Raw genomic sequence first — 27,627 nt, 5'->3', positions numbered from 1 at the left:
TCCCGCGCCGTCTCCGCCGGCTTCTCCCTGGTGCTCCGCAGCCCGCGCCGCGGTGGGGGCCCCGGCGCAGCGGCAACTGCTGCTCAGGGACCCCCGCGGCCGGCCCAGGTGCTCATGATGGGGCTGATCTTCGCTAAACTGTGGAGCCTCTTCTGTAACCAAGGTGAGGACGGAGCTGCGCGATGGCTCGAATCCGTGGCAGAGGGTCTGGCCGCCCGAGGGGACAGCAGGAGGCCCGGCTCTCGGTGGACACAGATGTTCTGAGACGCAGAGAGGTGACTCAGTCCAGGGAACGGGTCGAAATTCAGTATTTTAGGCTGGGAGAAGGTGCAGGAGAGACTTGATGGGGAGAAATGGGGAATCAGAAGGGAGGCATCTGGTGTCCCAGAAATCAAACTGGGAATTCTTGGTTATTAGTGAAGCTAAGCGGAAAACACCAGTGTATCTCGAGTCATTTTGGGTGTCCTTTACGTCTCTGATCAAACACCCTAAGTCTTGCCGGAGGGTAAGTGTCCACGCTGAAACTTACCAACTTTTTTTTTTTTTTTTTAAACTGGTCCTGCTTTGTTTCCCGACCTGCTCCTGAAGCCCATGCGCCTTCACGTTCTCTCGGATTCCGCCTCTTCTCTAGGACTCGGGAACGAGTCGTCCTTTTGAAATGCACGGCTTTCTGGAAGTCTTCAACCTACATCCTTTAATCCTTTCCTAGACATTAGAAAACTAAAGGCTTTTGGTTCTAGGTGGGATCTCGCGTGTCTGTAATTAGTCTAGAACTGGTTGTGAGACATCTAGAAGTTGCTAGTCCAAAGGGCCAAGAAGTTGTAAAACCTGTTCTGAGTCACAGAATGAAATGTGATGTTCTGTGAAAAGAGAAAATACCCAGACAAAAAAAGAGGCGACAGTAGGTAAGGTTTCAGGTATTCTTTTAATATTTTTTCTTAGTAATTTAAACCAATTTTTCAATTCAACTAGTTTCATTTTGCATTTGATTACCTGCACATAATAAAAAACAGAGTTTTATGATGATACCAATTTGTTCCTGCTAATATGGTATCTTTTTTCTGGACTTAAGACAATGAAATGGTTTTAGTTCACTTGTTCTGTAGATTGATAAGAACACTAAAATAATATTTTTCAAGGTTATAAATACATATATATGTGTGTATATATACACACACATATGTAGACATTTAATTACCACAGACACCATTTTTCAAGTGATTTAAAAGTGGCCAGAGTTTAACGCCTTATGAATATTATTCATAAATGCAATGCATTTATTATTTTTTCAGCAGTTTATATTTTCTGATCCTTGTTACATAAATTTACTACTATGTAAAGCAGCATTTTAAGACATGCTAAAAAGTATTAAGATTCATATAATAATCACCTGCTTATTTTTTCCTGTAGTTTAAGACATTACCAAAGTCATTGGTTCTCCCTAGTAACCTGTCCCATTCCCCTTTCTCCCCTCTCTGTTTTATTACTGCACTTCATCGTGTTTGTTTGAGTCTTCCTTAATCAGACTAAAAGGATTGGAGGACATAAAGGGAAAATGCAGGAGATGATGAAAGGCATTCACGGGCTGCTTTTATAGTCATGTAACTTTTTGGGTCTCCTAAATCCTCATTACTATTTAGATTCCTTTCACTTTCCTGTTATATTTAGTACTAGTGGCTTTTCTGTCATTTTATTCTCATTCTTTCCTGCAACTAACATTTGGTCATAGGGCATAAACCAGTTTTTAGAGTTAGGTATAGGAGATACAAAGACTTAAAAACAAACAAAAGACACAGTTACTTGCTCTCATAGGGCTCAAAGATCAGTACATGACGAAAGAAATAGGAAAAAATGCAGTATGGTAAATTATTTGACTGATATGTATAAAAGTGTGGTGATGACACCAAAAGGAAATGATGAATTTTTCTCATGTGGTTCCTAGAAGACTACAGAAAAAGGTATACTTGGACTTTAAGGATAAGTAGGAGCTTACAAGGCATGTTAGGCAGACTGAGTAGAAGGGGCATGTTATTCTATGCTAGGGGACTAACAATATGCAAATAGGAGAGGAATTGAATAGTTTGGTATATGAAAGGAAGCTGAAAATAGGTTAGTTTGGCTGTATTTTCATTTGCCTGTGGGGAAGTCAGTGGAGATGAGGTTGGAAAGGTAGCCAGGGGAACCAGATCACAGAGGGCCTTGTATGTTGACTAAGGCTTTAAACTACCGAGCAAGCCATGGGAGCAGTTGAAGTGTTTGGTCATGGTGTGTTATTTTTGAAGCAAGGGATTGATACTTGGTCCTGTATTTTTACTTTCTATATTGACAGAAGCAACTAACAATCTCAGCCGTTTCCATTTTCACCACCATAGCACACCTAATCCAGAAATACTCAAGTGACTCAGTCTTGGTTGCATATTAGAATAATATGCCCAAGGCCCCACCTCAGACCAGTTAAATCAGAATGGGGTGGAGTGGTCTAGGCATCAGTGCCAAGATAATTCATGTGTGCAGCCAGAGTTGAGAACTACTTAATCTTACCTTAAATACTCATTTCCCTTATCCCTCTTCATTTGCCTCACTTCCATCATTTTTTCTTGTAGCATTTTAGAGCATCAGTCATCTTCTCATAAATTTGATACCTTTCTGGGAATAAGTATACTAAAGCATGTATTGTCTAAGTGAAGCTATTACAAAGTATGTAATTAATCTCTGTAATTTTGTATTGCTTAATTTTAAGGTGTAAGACTGATGACTTTGACACACTTAACTATGAAGGAAATAATTTCAAAATCTTGATTATCTTTATGAACATTATTTTATATAAGATTGTATATGTGTTTGTATAAAATAAATACATATGTGTCTGATATCTTTAACTATGATATCTTTAAACTCACCTCAAAAGTTTAGCATTTATTTTTTAACTTTCATAGACTTTGGTCTTTTCCTCTCTCTCGTTACTGTACAGCTGGTAATCAGTTATTTCTTATATTACCGAGAATTAAGGGTGAATGGAATATGGTTTTAATAGTAGTTAATTTTCAGAACCAAATATTGACATTTTAATTTCATTATCTGATCATTTCTTATCAATGAATTTCTTGTTATCTTGCAATGCCAACCTTTTATGGCATTGTTATTGTTTTGACTGCTCAGATCTGGTGTCTTTCATTTCTCTCTTTAGCTTATTTTACTCTTGATTCTGGACTTTTAGCTGGTTTCAAACATATGAAACTTAAACTTACCATCTGTCTGCTCCCCATTTTCTGGTGTACTCTTTATCCCTTACTTCAAATGGTCCAGATTGCTAATCAAACGTCTGCTCCTCAGAGAGACCATCCCTGACCACTGTTCCCACCCCAACACTCATTCTCTATTTTGAGGGGCTAATGTTTTCCTCAACCTGTAATCATAAGTTTGTTTACTTGTGTGTCTGTTTCTCTCATTAGAAGTAACTTACAAGGCATGAAGTTTGTTTTATTCATTATTGTATCTCCAATCCAAAAACAAAAAATTTGTGGAATTTTTTTAGTGTTTTTAAATATCAAATTTTATAACAGTAACATGGACACATTTTTTAAAAGTTAAATAGTGCTAAAGTTTTAGCATTATTTATTTTTAATTTATTTTTTCTTTATTGATCTTAGGGAGAGAAAGAGAAACATTGATGAGAGAGAACATCGATTGGGCCCACATCCTGGTCATGTGTCCTAATTGGGAATTGTACCCACGACCTCTTGGTGCATAAGTCAAAAGCTCAACCACTGAGCCACACCAGCCGGGCAGTTTTAGCATTATTTATTTTATATATAGTCAAATCTTTTGAATTTTTTCCAGTATATACTTCCATATTTTTTAATAATATGCATATATGGAAATTTTAAACATTCATTTGTGATTTTTTAATTGAGATATAATTAACATATAACATATTAGTTTCAAGTGTACAAATTATTTGCCTTTATGACCTTTTCCTTCACCATTCCAATATAGTTTTTTGGGTTAATCCACACTATCTTTACATTGTTATAACTAAAGTTTTGTTACTGCCGAGCCACAGTATGCCCTACTGTTTACCTTTTTCCTACAACTTTTTCTCCCCTGGAATAAATAATTACACTTCATCACTTTATTTTCTTTGTACATTTGACTAAGTCATTTCATATTATTCAAAAACTCTCTGTACAAGTTTTCCCACATTGCACCTATCAGCTGATTTATCCTCCTTCCCCATGCTGTCAGTATTTCTTCCTGCTCCAAACGACTTGTTTCCCTCTGTGCCTGGTACACAGATGTTCTAGACTTGTCTTTGCTATCATTCTAGGAATTTACTTTTCACTAGAACTCAGGTCCTTCTTGTTTTGCCCTTATTTTGATGGAGCACATCCTTAAATTTCTTGTAGTTATCTAAAGTGATAATTGTTTTGCAATTCCAAATGCTTGAAAATGTATTGGTCTGTCCTCACTTTTTATTTATAATTGGGCTGGATGTAGAATTCTGGGTTGTAAAACATTTCTTTCAGAATTTTGAAGGTATTGTCATTGTCCTCATGTTTTCAGTGTTGTTGAGAAGGCCAGTATCATTCTTTTTTTTTAATCTTCACCTGAGGATATTTTTACATTTATCTTCGGAGGCGGGGGGTAGAAACATTGATGTGAGAGAGACACAATGATTGGTTGCCACCCGCATGGCATGACCCCAACCAGGGCTGGGGATGAACCACAACTGAGGTACGTGCCCTTGGCCGGAATCGAACCCAGAATTCTTTGGTCTGCAGGCCGACACTCTAACCGCTGAGCCAAACTGGCCAGGGCCACAGTATCATTCTTATTCATATTTTTCCTATCTAGTAGATTTTAGAATTTTCTGTTTATCTTCAGCATTTTTTAAAGAGGTGTACCTTGATATTGTTTTGGTTTATTGCAATAGGCCTTCTGTACCTTTCTTGGTTCCAGAATTTTTTTTGGGGGGGGGGATTTATCTTGTACTAAATTGATTATCAAGTATTCTTTTCAGTTTTACTTTTTTTGTTTGTTTGTTTGAGTTCTACTTTCTGGGATATTTTCTTTGCCTTCCCATCCTCTTATTCAATATTTTGGTTCAGCTATCATATTTTTAACTTATAAAAACATTTTTCTTACTTGCTAAATGTTATTTGTTTATTCTTGTGGCATTGTTTCATAATGCTACATGTTTACGTTTTTTTTGAACTTTTCTTCTCTAATTTTCTGTTTCTATTTATTTTTATATTATTCTTTTACATTGGAAGATTTCACCATAGATCTGTTGTAATTCCATTGCATGAATATACCTCTGTTTGTTCACTTGAATCATGATGGGTTATAATGCTATGAATACCCTTAAGACCTTTTTAGACATATTTTTGTTTCTTTTAGGTGAATATCTAGAAGAACAATTTTTAGGTCATAGGATAGATATATGATTAATTTTATAAGAAACCATTAGCCTGTTTTCCAAAGTGGTTATACCACTTTTATACTCTTACCAGCAATGTTTGAGACTTCTACTTGTTCCGTATCCTTACCAAATGTTTTTGTCTAAAAAATGATATATAATTTACTTATATATTCTGGAATTTAGTCCTTTGTCAGATATATGTTTTGGGAATATTTTACCCAGTCTGTGGCTTCCCTTTTCATTTTCTTAACGGGGATGTCTCCTCAGTGGAAAATTTTAATTTTGGTATAGTCTAATTTCTTCATTTTTTTCCTAATGTCTATTGCTGTCTGTGTCCTATTCCTTTCATCTAGAAGCTTTAGCTTAAAAAAAAATTATTTTTCTTTATTGATTTCTAGAAAGAGAGGGAGAGAGAGAAACATTGATGAGAGAGAACATTGATTGGCCACCTCCTGCATGCCCCCCACTGGGGATTAGGCCCACAACCTGGGCATGTGCCTTGACCTGGAATCGAACCAGAGACCTCTTCGTGCATGAGTGGATGCTCAACCACTGAGCCACACCTGCTAGGCTAGAAGCTTTAGCTTTTATATGCTTTTGCCTGAAAACCAATTCAAATTATTCTGGGGCTGTGATGTGACAGGGCTTGGGATTCATTATTTATCTCCAGATATTTCTCTTGTATTGATCTGTATGGCTATCTCTATGCCATACTACACCAGCATGGTTATTGTATGAGTTCATAGTAAGTTTTGAAATCTGTGAGTGTCAGTACTCTAACTTTGTTCTGTTAATTTTTTTAAAGAAAATATTTTTTATTTTCTTCCATCTACTTACTTTGGGTATACTTTATCCTCCACCCCTAGTTCTTAAGGGTGGGATGTATGTCATTGTTTTTTGTATCTTTTTGCTCTCATACATAAATATTTTAAATCTATAAATGCCTCTTTTAAATACCACTTTAGTTTCATTTCACGAATTTTAATATGTTGTATTTCATCATTCAGGTTGAAATCTTAAAAAAATTTTCTTTGATTTCTTCTTTTTTTAAATTTATTTTTATATAAATTAATTTATTTTTGTTATAGATCTTTCTCCTTTTTCCCCCATTGACACCCTCCTCCTGATCTTGCCATCCCGACCCCATCCGACAGCATTGTTATCTATGTCCATTGGTTATGCTTATGTGCAAAAAAGTTTTTTGGTTTATCTCCCCTCCCCCTAACCCTCTTCTTCTAAGATTTGTCAGATCCTACTTCTATGTCTCTGGGTCTATTTTGTTCATCCACTTATTTTGTTCATTATGTTCCATAAATAAGTGAGACCATGTGATACTTGTGTTTCTCTAACTGGCTGATTTTGCTTAGCATAATACTCTTCAGGTCCCTCCATGTCATCTTAAAGGATAAGAGATATTTCTTACAGCTGCATAGTACTCCATTGTGTACATGTACCACAGCTTTTTTATCCATTCGTCTACTGATGGACACTTGGGCTGTTCCAGATCTTAGCAATTGTAAATAGTACTGCTATGAACATAGGGGTACGTATGTTCTTTGTGATTGGTGTTTCAGGCTTCTTAGGATACAATCCTAGAAGTGGGATCCCTGGGTCAAATGGCAGTTCAATTTTTAATTTTTTGAGGTAACACCATAGTGTTTTACATAGTGGCTGTACCGGTCTGCATTCTCACCAGGAGTGTACTAGAGTCCCTTTTTCTCCATACCCTCACCAGCACTTGTTGTTTGATGATTTGTTGATGGCGGCCATTCAGACAGGTGTGAGGTGATACCTCATAGTCGTTTTAATTTGCGTCTCTCTGTTGATTAGTGATGCTGAGCATTTTTTTCATATGTCTCCTGGCCATTTGTATGTCCTGATTGGAGAGTTGTCTGTTTAGGTCCTCTGCTCATTTTTTAATTGGATTGTTTGTCTTCCTTTTGTTGAGTTGTATGAGTACTCTGTATATTTTGTAAATTAACCCCTTATCTGATGTATCATTGGCAATTATGCTCTCCCATACAATGGGTTCTCTTTCCATGTTGCTTTTGCTGTGCAGAAACTTTTTAGTTTGATATAGCCCCATGTGTTAAATTTTTCCTTTGTTTCTCTTGCCCTGGGCATTGTATCAGTGAAAATTGTGCTGTGTGTGATGTCTGAGATTTTGCTACCTACATTTTTTTCTAGGATTTTTATGGATTCACAAGTCACAATTAAAAGTTTTTTTTATCCATTTTGAGTTTATTCTTGTGTATGGTGTATGTTTCATTTTTTTGCATGTAGCTGTCCAATTTTCCCAACACCATTTATTGAAGAAGCTGTCTTTATTCCACTGTATGCTCTTGCCACCTTTGTCAAATATTAATTGAGTATAATGTCTTGCGTCAGTTTCCGAGTTCTCTGTCTTGTTCCATTGATCTGTATGCCTGTTCTTGTGCTAGTACCAGCACTATTTTGATTATAGTGGCTTTGTAGTATACCTGATATCCGATATTATAATCCCTCCTACTTTGTTCTTTTTTAAGAGCACTGTGGCTATTTGGGTCTTTTTTTTCTTGTTAGCCATATTTTACCTGTATTTGTCTACAAGCAAGTACTGTTACTAATTTTCTTGTAAAGCCTCATCCTGTATAATCTTGATATCTTTATATCCCTCTTAAAAAAACTATGAGCCAAGTTTTTAGCTGACCCAAAGGAACAAACACTACAGGCAAGACTACAGAGAAACTTGTGGGCAAACACTTGACCAAATTAGACAAAAGCTCAGATTGGACCTTCTCCTTCATTTGGTGTAAATAACGTGCTTTCTGTCAGGCTGTGGAGGTACAGAGATTAGTAACTGGAAGTACTCTTCACTCAGACCTTGCTTGCGGGGAGAACTGCAGTCTGGTCTCCTGGAAGAGCTTGCTAGTGAAAGTGATGTCCAAGGTGACTATGTCACAGTGTGCAGACATGTTTTTAAAACATTTGCATTCATTGTAACTTTGATACTTAAGATAATGTCTTAACCTAAAATTATTTGGCTATCCACAAAGGCTTTTAAATTGTACATACCCCATTCCCAGCACACACACATTCCTTCCTGTCCCTGTAGCATACTGATTTTAATAATGCTACTTTTTTAAAAAAAAATGTAAATTTTCTATAGTTATATTTGCTAAATTTATTCTAAATTAAGAATTTAGTATTGTCCAAGTTACAGGTTGCCCCGTTTAAGGTTAACTGAGAATTGACTGTGTTTCAGTCTATCAACTAAATAATTATGTTTTCTTGGAGAGGAGTTAGAAGTTAATATACTGCTTACATATCCATGGTGAGGATGAGTTGAAGTTGTGAAAGTGTACAGTTGTATAATTTTCTCCTCACAGCTTCAGGCATTTTAGTATTAGTGAAATGAAAATCTACTACCTGTTCTATAAGTAAAAATGATTTTAAAGCCCTGGCTGGTTTGGCTTAGCAGTTAGAGCGTTGGCCCATGGACCAATGAATCACGGGTTCGATTCCAGTCGAGGGCACGTACCTCAGTTGTGATTCATCCCCGGCCCTGATTAGGGTCCTTGAGGGAGGCAACCACTTGATGTGTCCTTTTCACGTCGATGTTTCTCTCTCTCTCTCTCTCTCTCTCTGTTCTCTCTCCCCTTCCCACTCTATCTGAACAAAAATGGAAAAATGTCCTCTGATGAGGATAAAAAAAATAATAATAATGTTAAACTTCTAATGTCTATCTGATTGGCAGCTGATTTTGAAATTTGACCTTTTTTTTTTTTTATCCTCACCCGAGGACATTTTTCCATTTTTTTGTACAGATAGAGTGGGAGGGAGAGAGAGAGAGAGAAATATCGACGTGAAAGGGACACATCGAGTGGCTGCCACCCGCACAACCAACCAGGGCCGGGGACAAACTGCAACCGAAGTACATGCCTTTAGCGGGAACCGAACCCGGGTCTCTCCGGACCGCAGGCTGATGCTCTAACTGCTGAGCCAAACCGGCCAGGGCTTGAAATTTGACCTTTGAGATAGATTCTTTCTTACCTTAATTGTTACTGACTTGTACCATAACTGATAATATTTTGAGTGTTTTTTTTTTTTTAATCCTCATCTGAGGATTTTTTTTATTTATCATCAGGTAGGGAGGGAGGGAAGAAGGGTGAGAGAGAGAGAGAGAGAAACAAACATCGACATGAGAGAGACATTGACTGGTTGCTTCCCACATGATCCAACCAGGGCTGGGGTTGAACTGCAACCGAGGTACGTGCCCTTGACCAGAATCGAACCCGCAACTCTTGTTCCACAGGCCGACACTCTTAACTGCTGAACCAAACTGGCCAGGGCATATTTTGAGTGTTATTAAAAAACTTATTAGGTAAACAAATAAAAATTGTTGAGTAATACAAATAGTACAAATTTATAAGCATATTTCTATATCTACTTTAGTTAACTGTGATAGGTGAAGGAAATTATTTTTAGTCAAGGCTACTCTCTAGGAAATCACTGATAGCTACATAGTTTAGTTGATTTTTTTTATTTCAGAGCTATATATGCCTATTGATTATGCCCAACCAGAAAGACAGCAGTACAGAGCAAGCACCCCTAAGTTAATGAGTTTCAAACATGAGGGACTATTTTTAACATCAAGCAACATCAGTTACCACTACATGATAGTAGTTATGCTTTTGGTATATATTGATGTGAAAATTTCATAGACCACTGTGATTCAATAATACGTTTAAGTAACTGTATATTTTATTATTCTAGATACCACTCGTGGACATTTAAAGCAACACATTAATTCTATTTTCTGCTTACAAGAAGGAGAATATGTCATTGCCTGTATTTTTCTTGTTCTTTGAATAGGTAAAAACTTTACTAACATTTATGAACTGATATCTTTGATCATTGACATACTCAGGTGGCTGCTAAGTACAATGGAGGCATTTGAAGGAAGAAGAAATACAGTCATGCAACATAATAGAAACAGCTTTTATTTTGTACTTATTTTTTTAGCAAATGCCCTTTGAACTTGATTTTACTCTTACTGTATAGATAATGTTAGAGATTTTTCAAAGAAAAGATTTAAAATAAACTCTTGGTTATTTCATGCATTTAAAAGCATTTAGCTGTTTCTGTTCTGTTGTTGATGTTTTGTTATATAGTCAGGTTGTTGATAATAATTTTAACATCAGAAGATAGGCCTCGAATTACCTGAGGGACAGGTATCTGTACTGTCCTCATAAGAGAGCGTTGAAATTGTGTGTTTTGTTGTAATTGTTAGAATTCCCTGCCAATGTGTGTGTGTGTGTGGTGGGGATCTGAAAAAGACCTTAAATTAATCAAAGATCAGCAACTTTAATGAAATTCTTAACCTATCCACTTTGAGGGTTTGTCACCCTTGACTTAGTTCAAATTGGGAACCAATCTTTCAGAATAATGTAGTATTTATGGGTTTTACCATGCCAAGTCTTTAATACTGTGATCATCATCATAATACAAAATGTGATGGGAGAGCAGGACTCTTTGCAAATGGCCCTGGGTGTTCTTCCAGGTTGCCCAAACAATAAGTTACCTGGTACTATTCCTCCATTCCTTCTCCCAGCAGGAGTTTCTGCACTCACATTTAGCTTACCTCTAGACAAGGCTTCCTTTTCATGCCTTCAGGGGCCCCGAGGTCTCTAGATGCTAGGCAGGTGGTTTCCAGCTGTCATGCAAATTTAGAATGCTTTGTGCTGGGTGGTGGGATTGTTGCTCCACTGGTAAACATGCTCTGGTTCTTGTACTGTAAGGGAAAAAAATAGCTCCGCTAGAAATTAGGGACTACAAACCAAAAGATCCAGAAAAGGAGAATTATAGTGAGTTATAATAAACGAGTTTTGTTTTGTTTGTTCTACAAAGCACCTTCAGCAACAGTGATAACAGACAGCCCTTTGTGCCTATGGCATGCAGGTCATTAAAAGATACAAAGATGGTTTTGTCACCTGAGAACTTGTCTCAAAATTAAGGCCCCTCTCTTTGACTGATACAGTATTAACCTTTTAGAGTGGGAATATGACCTGATATTTAATTAGATGTATAATGAGAATTTTGACATTCGTGAAAGGTTAACAGGAAGAGCAGGGTTCTGACATGAACTTTGTCACATTGTTGGCTGCAGATCAGTTGACTATGTTGTGGTTCTCACGGTAACTTTCTTACCCACGCTGTTGAGGTTCACTAGTAGCTTTTGAAGCATTCGCCCTGGGGAAGAGCAGTCTATAATAGAATCTGTAGAGGTTAAAATCTAGAAAAGATAGTATCTGGAGTGTTCTCTTCTGTGTTCAAAGGATGTTTCAAAATATCTACCACTTAACAGAATAATTAGATGGGCCTTACTTATGAAAAAGTGACTGTTTAGTGCATAGCACCAGAAGGTGTAGGGGAATGAAGGGGTTTTTGTTGTACAAAGAGCCAAAACAGTATCTGCTCAGGAGTTGTAAGATCCAGATTGAAAAAAAAAAAGTTAAAGATTAAGTAATTGCTTATTTATCTGTAATTTAATGGAAGGAATGAAAAACTGGTTGAGACTATGTGTGTCTTCTTAGCAACAGGAAACTTCTCAGATTTACATTTTAAATTGGGTTTTTAAGGGAATGGAAAAAAAAAAAACTTGGTACATGAAGGTGGGGAAAACTTCCAGGTGTAAAAACAACTTGAGGCAAAGCTAATTTGATTAGTAAAGGCAAGCAGGTGTGTATAAAACACTTACAAAAAAAAACCTTACATTTTAAATTACAGTATCTTGTCAAGACTAGTACTGGCTTTTATCCCCCCAAATTCAGTATAAGTGACCAAGTTCTCCTGTCCTTCCCAGTTTCCTATCTCCCATACTTCTTTGTAAGAGAGCTGGATAAACGATATCATAATAGATGGCATCACTTAAGGCAGGTAGTCTTGACATGATAAAGTTCTCTTTTCTTCTGTATTTTAACAATCTAGTAATAAATACCCAGTGAATGATTCTCATTTGAGAGCTAACAGTCATTGTTGAAAGCATGTAATGGTGGTATGCAGCAGTGTTAAATGTTCATGGTTTGCTTTCTTTCTCTAGAACACAAAGTGATTATAGTGGGACTGGATAATGCAGGGAAAACTACCATTCTTTATCAATTGTAAGTATGAGTGTTTATTTAAATAGTTTTCGTTATTTTAATTTTTGGAACTAATTTTGTATAATTAATAAGAACAAGGTGTAATAATGTAATGGAAAAATTTGAACCTATGGTTTTCTATTTTACCAAAAACAAAATTTATGAAAAAGTGAGTGAGATAAACTGTTCTATATTTGTTAAAGCCTTCTTTTCTGGCCTTGAAAGAAAGAATATTAAACTAGAATAAATAAAGCACATGTAATAGTGCTAGAGTTAGGTGATAAATGTACTTAGTTATTCTCACACTGAGGTTTATGTAAATAGATTGTTATCTCAAGGCTTAAGTTATTGCTACTCGCCCAATAGCTCTGGAAATGTTTAACAGCCAGACTTGTCAAATCAAAAGAAGTGAAGATTGCCCCTGAAAATACTGCTTTAGTAGCTTGAGACAGGGAGAAGCTTGAGACTTTTCAGAGAAACATGTTAATACTTTAACCGCCCATCAGTCCATGTGTCAAAGTATATCCCATTATCCTTTTCCTCCCAATGAAATGATCCTTGTTAAGCAATGAAAATGGATCTATGTCCCAAGCATGCTAACAAGTCATTATGAAAATCATAGTGCGCCACTGTGTGGCTCTTACGTCTTCCCACCTCATCGTAAGTATATCAGCTGACAGATGTCCAGAAATACTTCGCTTGAGCAGTGCTTAACATATTTTTCAGCACTTTGCTAAAAAGCCAAGTTATGACTGTTATTTAAGAGTCGAGTAGCTACTTCTTTGTCTTTAAAACAAAATATAAACATTTTCAGAAACTTGTCACCATTGTTGAAATAATTTTGTACATAGCTTCAAAATTATATATAATGCCCCAACGAGATTTGCGCACTTCTTCTAATACAACACTGGCATGTTATAGACAAATACATCTTTGTTGAATAAATTAATGTAGCTTAATGAATGATTATGATAATACATGTGATGTGAATATCAGTGTACTAAATATACTTAGAATTAATTTCAGTTAAATTTTTTATTTGCCCATAACTTTATCTTTTTAAGACTGTAGTTGAGGTTAATAGGCCTGAACTAACTTTTATGGCTGAACCAAGTCTCAGTTTTCTTACACAGACAGTCTTCAAAATTGCAGATGACCTCCTATTCCATGGATGCTGCATTGCAAGCATTGATGTCACAGTCACCTAGAAACTTGCCCTTCCAGAATGGAGCATTGGTTCTGCTCTAACAGATAATAGGGCATGGTGATACTAAAATTTTGGCCACAGAAATGCAAACTCACACCACAGAGTTCCTTCTGTCCAGATCAAGCCTGTAGTTTACTCCATTAAAAGAACAACAAAAACAACAGTTTTCCTTCAGGAGTTGTTCTTTGTCTAGATATTTGTATAAATGTTTTCTAAGGTTCTATATTTCATGCTTGTGGTGCCATCAGTGGTGCTAGAAAGGAAGATTGATTCCTGTTAAATATAGAGATTAAAACTTGCTTCAGTTTCTCAAGATTTCCAAAAGAGTTTTTATTATGTCTCTCTTTTCAACAGCTTAATGAATGAAGTGGTTCATACATCTCCAACCATAGGAAGCAATGTTGAAGAAATAGTTGTGAAGAATACTCATTTTCTTATGTGGGATATCGGTGGTCAAGAGTCACTCCGGTCGTCCTGGAACACGTATTACTCAAATACAGAGGTATACTAAAGTTACTATTAAAGTAAATTTTAATAAAAAGAATTGGACAATAAACCCAGAAAATAGGCTATACATATTGACAGCTGCTTTTTTTTTTTTTTTTAAATTCTTTTTCCTGTATTGATTTTAGAGAGAGAGATAAAAACATCTATGAGAAAGAACATCGATTGGCCGCCTCCTGCATGCCCCCTACCGGGGATCGGGCCACCAACCTGGGCATGTGTCCTGACTGGGAATCGAACTGGTGACCTCTTGGTGCATGGGTTGTTGCTCAACCACTGAGCCACACTGGGCAGATGACAGTTGCTTTTTAATAAGATTTTTTTGGGTAAGGAATTTGAGGTTTTCAAATAAAATTTAAAAAGGCAAGTAGGGTAATGGGAGCTATTATTAGGTGAGTGCTTACTGGTGTACAGGTGCTCAGTTTCTCCTCACCATAATACTGCAATATCTCCATTGGAGAAATTGGACCTGAGGATAAATTATATATATAATCTTTCCCAAGATCTCAGCTTTATTAGAAGCCTGGTTAGAAGAGAAATAAAATAGTTTAAGGATACCTAAATACAAAATTTTCAAATAACATGAATTGAACATTCAAAATTTTGCTGTGAATATATTTTAATTTTTTAAAAATGGATTTGCAGGCATTACCCCAGACTTCTCTGTCACTTATTTCATTATTAGTTCAGAGCCAACCTGGGGAACAAATCTAGAATATTTTCTATTTTTGTTTTTATTCTTAGAGGCAGATTTTTAAAAAAGCATGCAGTGCTGTTAAGAGAGACTTATCTTTGAGAATATTAATATATGATTATATCCATAATTTTTCTCTTTTTTTAAAATTTTTTATTTCTTCATTGATTTTAGAGAGGGAGGAAGGGAGAGGGAGAGACAGATAGAGACATGGATGAGAGAGAACATCTATTGGCTGCCTCCTGCACGCCCCCCACTGGGGATCGGGCCCTCAACCTGGGCATGTGCCCTGACCAGGAATTGAACCGGCGACCTCTTGGTGTATAGGTCGATGCTCAACCACTGAGCCACACTGGCTGGGCCCATAACTTTTCTTTACAAGGAGGTACACCGAACCAATTATTTTTTTCTAAAATGAAGCCTCTTAAATTGAGTAGGGTTTTTTGGTGGGGGGTGGAGGGGATACAAGGAATTTTTGGTGAATAAGTTGTCTTTTAAATAAAAACATGTATTCTTCTAGATTTATATTGTAATACCACATGTATAGTTGCGTATGTATTCTAGTACAGTGTATACTTGTCAAACCAATATAGCATATCATGGGTATTCAGCAATTATGGTAGTGCTTCATTTTTTTTTTTATTTGGAGGGGAGGATGGGTTGGTAAGAAATATTACGGTTAAAGGTTAGCTTAATATATATATATATATATATATATATATCTACAGTAAAATAACATTCTAAAACTAAAATATGTTGGAAAGTAAGGGAAGAACAACATTTTAGCATTGTGACTATTTAAACAGCATAGCTGTTGGTACTTCTTCAAAGCTCAAAATTAACTGCAGGTGTCAAAAAAGCAGATATCTTTGATGAACAGATCAACATTGATTCTTGCTGATCCCTGTGCATTTATAGCATTGCAAAGGGGTAGTTATTGAAATTGCTGAAAATTGACTTAGCATGGGACCAGAAAGACATACATGATTACTGACACCATTTATATAAAATGTTCTGTTAATCAATGATTGTTACAAGAATAGCAAAATAACTATCAAGAATCTTCAGCCTTTATTGCAGCACACCTGCATAACACATAGCATTTGCCATCTTAGATTTCAGATAGGGATCTTATTATCTGTTAGAGTCCCGTTGATGACTTTGTTCACACTTGTCATCTTGCTTCTTAAATTCTGTATGTTGTGGAGTCATCCAAAAGCTGAGATGTGTCCATTATAATACAAGGAGTTAAAATTGGTGACTAATTTCTGGCATCTGACTCGTATTAATTTACAGAGTTATTTCCATTCGAACTTTGCTGTGTTTCTTATATTTCTCTCTTTTCTTTTATCCCTAAGCCTCTCTCAGTCTATGTTCACATTTCCCTTAGTTGTCTCTTTCCTTAAGTTTAAAGTCATCTGAATAATCTGATTCTATCTTTCCTGTCTTGGTTGATTTTGCATCACTTTCTCTACTATAACCCTTAACTCCATTTAATCTCATTTCTTAATTGTTTCTTCTGCATAAGACATTCAATTTGGGAGCCCTTTCTCATCATATCTTATTTTTCTTATCAAAGATGCTTTTATTTTAATGTGTGAGACCCACCTTTTTTCATACACACAGTTGCCAACAGTGGTCCCAGTTTTCCTGGCTCTCTTTAATTTCACCTGCATCATCTTTAGCATATTAACATCTAAATATTTATGTTTCTATTTAGCACATCTTCTTGCACTTTTATTGTTGATACTATATAAAAAATGCTTTACTTACTAATTTTTTAGAAAAATATTTTTTTCAAACTACTTTGTGTACTTTCTTATAATATGTAGGAGACTGTTAAAAATAATTATTGATTGCCTAAATGAATGATTATAGAGTACTTTTAAGGTTTAGCAAAGTTATTTACTGTGATTTTTAAAAAATTACTTTTTATTACTTGCTTTTTAAAATAAATTTTAGTATTACAGAATATTTTGCATTCAAACACCACTTTTTAAAAATAAAATTGGGCATGGTTTGTATTTATTAAAGTTATAAGTTATTTTCTTATGAACATTTGGATTTTATTGCTTGATGTAATTCCATATAATATAAACTCTTTCTGATGAAAAAGCAGTAGACTGTTTTATAGTAATAATGATGCCATGTGAAGAAAGTACTTCTGTCACTTGAAAAGAGATTTGCAGAAAACTTCAACATCACATTCAGTTTTCTTTCTTTTTAATTGTCTTCTAGTTCATCATTCTTGTTGTTGATAGCATTGACAGGGAACGACTAGCTATTACGAAAGAAGAATTATACAGAATGTTGGCTCATGAGGTAAGTTTTGAAAGCAAACAAACAATGGAGTAAGGTATCTGTATACTGGTTTTTGCTTTTTTACAGCTATTAATGTGCTCTGGTATTGGTTATTTCATTATTAACAAAATTTTATATATTAAATTAATCTTAAACTCAGAAATTTTTACTACTTTTACAAACTTAAATCCAACATGTTAATTTGTACACTATTGTTATTGAAAAGATTTTTCAAAGTTAAAACTACTTATTTGTGCCTTAAAAAGTCAGTGCAGGAAAGGGGAAAACTTAGTGTTTAAAATCCTAAGTTTATTGTAACTGAAAATTCTTTAGTAAATAATTTATCACTTAATTCTAAGTAGTTCAAATATACAAAACTTCAGTGATAAAACATATTCATGCATACACATTCAACATAAGACAGTATCTTTTAAGATTTCTCCAATTTGATTTTCTTTCTCAAGGAATCCAAAATGAATTCCATTATTCTAAAATAGTGATTATCATTCCTATGAATATTTTTATACTTCTACTACATTGTTATGTACCTGTCAGTTGTACAGAATATTATATGCCATGCTTATAAAACTTTATGTAATGGTTATATGTCTTTCTATAACTTGATTTTGTGGCACAGCATTGTAATTTATCCAGGTTAGTACATATAAGTTCTTTTGTTTTAACAACAATATAGTATTTCACTGTATGACTATATCATAGTTACTCTGTTCTTCTATTAATGAACATTTAGGTTATCTCTAATATTTTAATAGTGTAAACAATGTTGCAGTGAACTTTAATGAATGAGCTTAAGATATACAAAGACTAATAAGTAGTAAGTTTTGCCCAGTTCTCTTCCTCAATACTCTCCTTTAATTTTTGGAGAAACTCTATAGTATTTGACAACATATTACTATATTTGCCCATTAGAATATTGTTCATACAGTTTTAAGTCAGTACTTAAGATTCAGGTTTATTTTGCTGACCCTGTTGGCCCAACAATTGAAAAATAACTTAATTGTTTAGCTTATGTTAATCTTTCTTTGTTAGAGTCAATTATTAAATCATGGTTATTGAGGATAATTTACTTTTGTTTCCATAAAATTTTTAAATTAAACATTTGTGCCTGATCATTTTTAAGTAGGGGGGTTTCATTATAACTCTCCAGTAAGGGCACATTTAATTCTTCTGCTTCATTAGTTTAATTTGAATTGTGACATTTCAGGTATTAGAACTATTTCATATTGATTGCAGGATTTACGGAAGGCTGCAGTCCTTATCTTTGCAAATAAACAGGATATGAAAGGGTGTATGACAGCAGCTGAAATCTCCAAATACCTCACCCTTAGTTCAATTAAGGATCATCCATGGCACATTCAGTCCTGCTGTGCTTTAACAGGAGAAGGGTAAGTGCTGATCAGTGTGAAGGGAGCAAGGACTTCTTATAAATTTCTTTCTATTCTTCTTAGGCCAACTTGTTTTTGTCTTTGATCCTGTTCCTTTTTGGTCCTCAGTTAAAGATGGTTTTTATACTGTGTCTCGGGGTTACAAGACTGAAATAATTTTAGTCAGTTACAATTGTTAAATCACAATTTAACAACATAATTGACAGTTTTTATAACTTTTAATATAAACAGAATGTTGTACCAAAAAAGTAATAAACCTTTTTTCACAATCCAAAATTTTAACTGTTCATTTTTTGGTTTTATCATTTACTAACTGAGAGAAAACTATAATGCCACTTGAATTAAAGGGGAAGGATCAGCCCTGGCTGGTTTTGCTCAGTGTTTAGAGCATCAGCCCTCCCACTAAAGTGCCCTGCGTTCAATTCCGGTCAAGGGCATGTACCTCGATCGTTGCTGGGTCCCTGGCCCTGCTCGAGGTCATGAGGAAGGCAACCAGTCTATGTGTCTCCCTCCTTTTCCCTCCTTCTCCTTCTCTCCCTCCTCCCTCCCTCCCTCTCTCCCTCCCTCTCTCCATCTCTTTCCCTCCCTCTCTATCTGACGATAAATGGAAAAATATCCTCTGGTGAGGTTTTTTTAAAAAGAGGAAGGTTCATAGAAGTTTCACATTTTCTGCAAAGGCTTAATTAAGCCTAAACTTCCAGCTTTCCACAGAGTATATTTCCTTTATTTATCAGGAGTCCTTTGGGGATGCATAGTTCCAGATAATTAACATTTGAAACAAATGTCATTATAGTATTTTCTGCCTTTCCTAAGAATTTGAGTTTGGATAAATTGGCCAAGAGGAACCCAGTGTGTTACACATGGATTACCCGCTTTATTTCCAGGATTGATTTATGCTCAAATTAACTTGACCTTCTTAGTTTTTTTCCTACTAGAAACAGCTTGTATTATAATGGTTACATGTAGACTTTTGTACCTATAGTTTTTAGATTGGGCCATAAGCTTCCATTCTTTAGAATTTAGGAGGGGAAGGGGAAGTTCTGTTGTCTTTTTCTTTTATCCTCACCCGAGGACATTTTCCCATTTTTTATTCAGATAGAGTGGGAGGGAGGGAGAGAGAGAGAAACATCGAGGTGAAAGTGACACATAGAGTGGCCGCCACGCACACGACCCAACCAGGGCCGGGGACAAACTGCAACCGAGGTACGTGCCCTTAGCGGGGAACCGAACCTGGGTCTGTCTCTCTGGACTGCAGACCGAGGCTCTAAACGCTGAGCCACACCAGCCATGGCTGTTGTCTTTCTATTGTGGTTGCAATTTTAGTTCATCTTAGAAGGGTGGGGTTGAGGAGTATTTGCAGCCTTGGTGGCAAAACCCCGGAAGCTGTATCCTCAAGATGAGACTGGAGTAATTTCCCACATTACTCAATTGAGGAAGGCCATTTTGTTAAGTGACTCTTCCACTTAAAATTTCCTCTTTTAGTGTAACTGAACATTGTCACTTAAGTGTATAAATAATTATTTTAGTACCAAGCTTTTAGTAAGACTAAAAATAATTACGCTTTCAATTTTTAAGTATCAAGTTTTTCATTTTGAAAATACCTTTCTGTTTTGTTTCAGGTTATGCCAAGGTCTAGAGTGGATGACCTCCAGAATTGGTGTGAGATAACTTTTTTACTCGAAAGAGACTGCTCTATTTATTCTGTGACATGAACATTTTTTCCTAGTACCTTCGGCTGCTGAGGCAGCAGCATGTTTAATTTATAACAACACAAACCTCTATGAGCAACACTTGAATCAAGTGCAGCTGAACTGGAACGTGGAAGATTTTTTCTTAACTTTTTTTTTAATGCACTAATCTTTAGTTGGATGAACACTAATGTATCATTGTGTTTTCAGCTGTTGCGGTGAGGGTCTGCGAAATGAACAAAAAACACAAACACATACAAAGACAGACAAGACTGCAGCCCCGAAGTCCTGCAGCTGTTTATTTTTATAGCCAAAGGGTTGCCATGGTCCCAGTTCCTATCAAGATAACTAATCTATTTCCCCTGCTAAAAGGTCAGTGCTGCTCTTAAGAGTATCTCATCCTTCCTGTTTGCAGGCAAGGAGGAGCGAGCATGTGTGCAGGACCTCGCTCTGAATTGTTCTTAAGGATTGAGCAGCACTCCAAGGCATCTGTGTGCAGAATGTCCTTGTTAACCCTTGCGTGAGTCCATCCGTGTGCGGAATAAACTCACATACAATCTACATTTCCCCCTTTTTTATTTTATTTGAGATGTTACATACTGTAAGGTTGACAGCATATTTTGGTTGTTGTTATCTACTGCTCGCTGCTGGGACCATCGGCGGAAGACTAGAAAAGCAACAAACAAAATTAGCCCTTGCCGGTTTGGCTCAGCGGTTAGAGTGTCGGCCTGTGGTCCAGAGAGACCCAGGTTCGGTTCCTGCTAAGGGCGCGTACCTCGGTTGCAGTTTGTCCCCGGCCCTGGTTGGGTCGTGCGGGTGGCAGCCACTTGATGTGTCCCTTTCACATCGATGTTTCTCTCTCTCTTCCTCTCGCTCCCTCCCACTCTATCTGAACAAAAAATGGAAAAATGTCCTTGGGTGAGGATAAAAAAAATAAACAAAATTATAAGTAAAACAATGGTATTACTAAGAATAGTGCCTATAAGAATCTTTGTCCAAAGGGATTTAAATTTGCTATTTCATCAGCCAAGCTTTCTAAAATATCACCTCCTGTGAGAGATGGCAAGTTGTTGCTTTAAGTATTTTCAATTTCTTTCTCTAGAGCTAGAATTTTATTGGTTAGATTAGCATGACCTATTAATGTTCTCTTAATTTTATCCCAACCCTCTGATACACCAGTCACATTTTAACATAGATTTTGTGGATAGCACAGAAATCTGATCTCCCAACCACTCAACAGTTTGTTTTAAGTTTTGGATGTCCATTGCTATTTGAGAGTCCAATTCTTGTTGTTGCCATAATAAATGTGAATCCCGATGCCAGTTCTGAACAAACTCTGCAGTTTGGATGCCCTGATGTAGAGCCACTCCGGCAGCAGTAGCGGTAGCGGTTACAGCAGCAAGTCCAAGAATGGCAGCTATAATCAATCCGATGACTCGACGCCAGTGCTTTAAAATAGTGTCCACGACATGGTACAGGGCTGTAAGCCCAGCAGATTCACTTCATGGTCTTGTAAGATTAACAAGCAACCAAAGTTCTTTTCTGGATCTGGTGATTAAAAGGCTGTCTGGTGTCTAATTAAACGCATTCCACCATGATAAATTAATGCATTGGAGAAATTGGCAATTCCGGCAATGAGTTTCTCCATTGCTTTTGTTCCTTGTCCGCTCTCCAGCAACCAGTAGATAAGGGTAGGGTAGCACAGGCGACCCCAATAGGAGCCATTAGTATGTAAGTTGACAAAAAAAGGACTACCAGAAAGATTTAATGACATTTTACTTATCCATGCATGGATTGGCTCTCCTACAGACACAAGTTTCCATATGTGGCCCTGGCTTTTGGGATGACCTTGAAGGTGAGGCATGGGAGGAGTAAGACCGCTTTCCTGCCAAATTACAGTTTCATTTCCTTGGCCCAACAGACTCTGACCATGTCTGTGCCAATATAGATTATGCTTAGAGAATTTTCCCTGAAATTGTCCATGGGGACTCCAATCAGTAATAACAATTCCAGTGTCAGTGTCATTTAGTAGGACAGAGGGATTATGACCCCGGCAGGCAGTCCATTCTAAACGCTGAAATCCTGGCTCTAATTGTGGCAGAGGGCATAAAGTTAAATAACTTTCCAAGTCAGAAGTAATAGCCTGATTCGTGTTCACCTTAAATCCTTTTACTGACAACATGACAATAGAAGAGGCGAAGGTAGAGTGGTTATAACGAAGACCCCAAGCCTCATGTGAAGGTTTCAAGCAAAACTTATGACCAATGCATATAGGGTATCCTACTACTAACATCAGTGTGCAGAATGGAGGGATGAGTAGCCATCCTCCGCAGGAAGGAACGGGAAATATGAAAGTGTTACTAGTACAGACAGGGATTTCATCTTCTCCCCAAGCCACCCCTCGTATCAGAGGGGGGTATGGAATATAAGCCCAGTAGGAATAGGGAGTAGTTGAGACTATACTTACCTGACATGTGATAACGGCCATCATTGCCACCAAAATATTAGTTGGTGTTTGCAGCTGGTTCAGACGGCGAAGCGCATTCTCGGCTTCCTGGGTCAGTTTCTTCAGTTGACCCCATGTAGGGAGCTTGGCTTGCTGGGTTCCCACCATAGTGGTATGGTTTGTGCTCATTTGGGAGAAAGCACGGAACAGCGTGTCGCCCACGGGCTGAGAGTTGCTCATTACCTCCACTTTAACCGGCGGGTGGGTAGCCACTCAGAAGCTTCCCCTGTGGAAATATAAGCAAATCCTCACCCCAAATGCAGAAGTTCTCCCTCTCTCCAGGCTCCATCTAGGGTCTTGTACCAGTCAGGACGAGCCAAGCCTTTATCTGTGAACATTGTTTGCTCTTCTGCAAAATGTTTTTCTGCCACAGTCATGCCAATTTGATCCCAATAATTAAAAAAATTGAGAGTATATAATACTTTATGGAGAATATCTTTAGGTCTCACACCTCGTATTCCCCCTTTTTGTTTTTGTAAATAAGATCTTAGAGTGCAATCTGCACGTTCGATGATGGCTTGTCCTTGACTGTTAAAAGGGATACCTGTACTATGTGAAATTTTGTATTTGTTCAAAAAGTCAGCGTATTTTTAAGAACAATAAGCCTGGCCATTATCGGTTTTAATGTGTTTTGTCTTCCCCATGACTGCAAAGCAGATTAATAAATGAGAAATAACCGAGTCAGTTTTTTCATTAGACCTAGCAGACGCCCAATGGAAATGTGAATAAGTGTCAATGGTATGATGGACGTATTTTAACTTTCCAAAAGGTACATATTGGACAACGTCCATTTGCCAAATTTGATTAACATCTCGACCCCGAGGATTCACTCCGGGGGTAGAGCACATAAATTGTGAGGAGCACAAATATCACAGTTGCGAAGGATCTGTTTTGCTTGTTTATAGGTTAAATTATATATAATTTTTGAGCCCTGAAGCGTTAGTGTGATGTGAAGCATGTTCTTCAATAGCCTTTTTAACAGAGCCAATAAGTAACTTATCAATATGTTGATTCCCCTGGCATAGGGGACCTGGCAAGTCTGAATGAGATCGAATATGAGTAATAAACACTGGCATCCGTCTTTGGGTAATACATTGGAACAATATAGAAAATAACTTTTCTAAGGAGGAAGAGGGCACCAAAGGAAGAGACACTTGTGAAATTAACTGTGTGATCAGTACTGCATATTGAGAGTCAGAGACAATATTAACAGGTATCTGGGCATAGTCTTGTAAAACTAAACAAATAGCCCATAATTCTGACTTTTGCACTGAATCCCACGGTGATTTTTGAACATTTGTTTGATTCTCAGTCCAATAGCCAGCATTGCCTTTGCTGGTGGCATCTGTAAAAATCATAGGTCCTTCTGCAGGAATATCAGAAATTGGGTTATAAGGTAAAATGGCATGTTCCTTAAGAAAACTGAATAGCTTTGTGGCAGGATAATGATTGTCAAATTGACCTGGATATCCCGCTAGGGCCAGCTGCCAGTTTTCATTGTTTTCTATTGCTCTTGAATCTGTTTGTGCTGCAGGCGCGTAATTACAGAACTTGGCTCCAACCCGGCCAGTTGACATAAGCGCCTCCGGCCTTCGTAGATAAGGTAAGCAATTTTGTCTAGGTAGGTAGTTAATTTTTTATTGAATTTATTAGGCAAAAACAACCACTCTAAAACTTTGGCATTCTGTCCTAAGCAGGCGGTGGGAGAATGAGAGGCACGGAAGATATAGAGCTGCGCTGGCTTAGTAGGGTCATAAACGTCCAACTGCTTCTGAAATTCTTTGCTCTCTAAACTCTAGCTCTTTGAGAGCTTCTGGAGTCAAAGTTTGCGGACTGTGGAGGGCGGCATCTCCTTCTAATGTTGCAAAGAGATTTTGCAAAGCACTAGTCGGGATTCCTAAAGCAGGCCTCAGCCAGTTAATGTCTCCCAGTAATTTTTGGAAATCACTTAAAGTAGTTAATTGATCTGTTCTGATATTGATTTTTTATGGTTTTATCTGTCGCTCCCCAAGAGTATAGCCCAAATAATTAAAGGGAGGTTCTAATTGTACTTTTTCAGGGACTATACATAAATTAAATTGCTGTAAAGCTTCTTTGAGCTCCTTATAGTAAAGATTTCTTTCAGTTAAAGTGGAGCTGCTAGCAATATATCATCCATGTAATGATACAGAATAATTTGAGGATACTTCTCTCGTAAGGGCTGTAAAGCTCTGCCCACAAATTCTTGACACAAAGTAGGACTGTTAATCATTCCTTGGGGTAAAACCCTCCATTGATAACGTTCAGTAGGCCTGCTGTTGTTATACTCAGGGATAGTAAAGGCAAATGTAGCTTTGTCCTGTTCTTGTAAAGGAATCGTGAAAAAAACAATCTTTCAAATCAATGACTAAGATTTTGTAGGACTCAGGAATCATGGATGGCAATGGAAAGCCAGGCTGAAGAGGCCCCAGAGGTTCTATACATTTATTAACTTCCCTTAAATCTATTAGGTATCTCCATTTGCCACTCTTTTTCTTAATTACAAAAACAGGAGAGTTCCATGGAGATGTGGTAGGTTCTATATGACCATCCTCTAACTGTTGTTTCACTAGAAGTTTTAAAGCCTTGAGCTTTTCTTTTGTCAGAGGCCATGCTCCACCCACTGTGGTTCTTCAGTTAACCATTTGAGAGGGAGGGCTCGAGGTTGCGAAACAGTGGCTACAAGTTTTCCGAAGGCACAGGGTTAAAATTCATATTACGCATCATGTTTTTACTGATCGAGGCAAATGTGGTATCTGTAAAAATGCCCCAAATTGTTGTAATAAATCTCGGCCCCAGATATTTATCGGGACGTCCACTATGTAAAATTGAGTTTGGGCAGTTTGTCCATCAGGGCCATAACACAATAATTTGTGTGTACTTTGAAATACCTGATTAGTGGATCCTAGTCCAGACAAAGTGACGGACACGGCTTGATAAGGCCACGAGGGTGGCCAAAACTTGAGTGCTATGATAGAAACATCAGCACCCGTGTCCACGAGGCCCTCAAATACACTGTCTTGAATAGTTAACTTCAGAGATGGGCAAGAGTCACTGATTAATGTTTCCCAAAAAACCTGTTTTCCTGTACTCCCCAAACCACCCTGTCGGTCAACATTCTGAGTTTTAAAAGAATGATAAGGCAAGAGGAGCAGTTAAGCAATGCGTTCCCCAGCGGCTAAACTCCAGGTTTGTGGTACTTGAGCCATAATTTTTATCTCTCCCTTGTAATCCGAATCAATAACCCCTGGATGGACTTGAAGGCCTCGGAGAACAGAACTACTCCTCCCTAGTAGCAGTCCAAGTATTTCTCCGGGAAGTGGCCCCAAAACCCGAGTAGATAATTTATAAACTCCTCCAGAAGGGGAGAGAGTGTAAGGTTGGCTTACAGGCAAACAGCCGCAGCACTGCGCTTTATAGCTGCCCTTAAATCTTTTACCCTAATGATTGCTGATGTTGCAGGCCATTGCTGACAGGGAATTGCAGAGACCCTGTATTCTGCTGGGGCCCCAGGGTTGTGGGCCCCTCTGGGCATTTCCTGACTGCGGGGTGTTTTTAGGAGCAGCAGGGTTAATCCAATTCCCACCTTTGCCCTTTTTGGAAAAACATTCATTAGCCCAGTGATGGCCTTTTTACACTTAGGACAAAGGCCTGGAGGTTCTTTCTTAGTATCTTTAACTTCCACCTTTTTCTTTTTTCTATAATCCTTTCTGAAATGTCCTGGCTTTCCACAATTGTAACATGTTCCCTTATTATTAAGGGCTGAGGCTAAGGCAGTAGCGAAAACATTAGCATGATGCTCTGGGCCGCCCACTCCTGCACAGGCCCGTATATAATCATCTAAGGAGGCACCCTTCCCCTTTATGGGACTTAGTATACGCCTTCATTCTGAATTTGCGTCCTCGAAAGCTAGAGACTGCAAAACTATTCTAGCAGCTTCTCCTTGACCGATTCCTCTCATCACAGCATTTGTTAACCGAGATAAGAAATCAGTATATGGCTCCGTAAGACCTTGCATAGTTATCACTACCTGCTTCCATTCCTTCAGATTAAATTGTACTTTATATTGGCTAGCAAACCAGTAACATTTCTGATTTATATGCTTAAATAATTTCTTAAAGCGCTCGTCAGTTGCTTCAACTGCAGTGGAGTGCGACAAACCTTTGAGGAGCTTTAAATACTCCTGTTCCATTGATGGGGAATTCCCCATTTTTATCCTGAAAGTTCCCCTGTATATACTTTTCGTTCCGGGGTACTTACCCTTTCGGTTTCACTATCCCTTCTTTCCACCCGCAGGGAATTTCTCTGGTCCCATATTTCGGGTCCCTGTTCGGGCACCACATGTTGCGGTGAGGGTCTGCGAAATGAACAAAAAACACAAACACACACAAAGACAGACAAGACTGCAGCCCCGAAGTCCTGCAGCTGTTTATTTTTATAGCCAAAGGGTTGCCATGGTCCCAGTTCCTATCAAGATAACTAATCTAACTATTTCCCCTACTCAAAGGTCAGTGCTGCCCTTAAGAATATCTCATCCTTCCTGTTTGCAGGCAAGGAGGAGCGAGCCTGTGTGCAGGACTTCGCTCTGAATTGTTCTTAAGGATTGAGCAGCACTCCAAGGCATCTGTGTGCAGAATGTCCTTGTTAACCCTTGCGTGAGTCCATCCGTGTGCGGAATAAACTCACATACAGCCTACATCAGCAACAGAGTTTTTCTGACTGCTTATTCTAATTAGTCAGTGACTGCCTTGTAAGAAATG

The 27,627-nt window shown here is 37.6% G+C and overlaps 1 protein-coding gene across 4 annotated transcripts; it reads left to right on the top strand.

The window, feature by feature from the left end:
- The first annotated feature begins 63 nt into the window (after window positions 1-63).
- On the top strand, window positions 64-24,455 carry ARL5B (ADP ribosylation factor like GTPase 5B). Of its 4 annotated transcripts, XM_036273189.1 has the most exons (8): window positions 64-163; window positions 12,504-12,564; window positions 14,105-14,252; window positions 17,187-17,270; window positions 18,504-18,655; window positions 20,275-20,314; window positions 22,153-22,198; window positions 24,384-24,452. In XM_036273189.1, exons 1-8 carry the CDS (start codon window positions 115-117, stop codon window positions 24,389-24,391), a joined length of 588 nt encoding a protein of 195 aa, XP_036129082.1. In that variant the 5' UTR covers window positions 64-114; the 3' UTR covers window positions 24,392-24,452. The 4 variants fall into 4 exon arrangements, 3 of the variants coding, with proteins under 3 accessions (XP_036129082.1, XP_036129092.1, XP_036129074.1); XR_004960954.1 differs by lacking the exon at window positions 22,153-22,198 and having other exon boundaries at window positions 20,275-20,715; window positions 24,384-24,455; XM_036273199.1 differs by lacking the exon at window positions 22,153-22,198 and having other exon boundaries at window positions 20,275-20,312.
- Window positions 24,456-27,627: the final 3,172 nt, after the last annotated feature.

Source organism: Molossus molossus, unplaced genomic scaffold, assembly GCF_014108415.1.
Source record: "Molossus molossus isolate mMolMol1 unplaced genomic scaffold, mMolMol1.p scaffold_m16_p_1, whole genome shotgun sequence".
NCBI lineage: Eukaryota > Metazoa > Chordata > Mammalia > Chiroptera > Molossidae > Molossus > Molossus molossus.
This window is presented reverse-complemented; position numbering and strand designations above follow the sequence as displayed.

Excerpts from the sequence above, each read along its gene's own strand:
- ARL5B (XM_036273181.1), top strand. The coding sequence starts at position 115 with ATGATGGGGCTGATCTTCGCTAAACTGTGGAGCCTCTTCTGTAACCAA. Across the intron at positions 17,271-18,503 it reads ACAGAATGTTGGCTCATGAG|GATTTACGGAAGGCTGCAGT; the intron begins GTAAGTTTTGAA and ends TATTGATTGCAG. Across the intron at positions 18,656-20,274 it reads TGTGCTTTAACAGGAGAAGG|GTTATGCCAAGGTCTAGAGT; the intron begins GTAAGTGCTGAT and ends GTTTTGTTTCAG.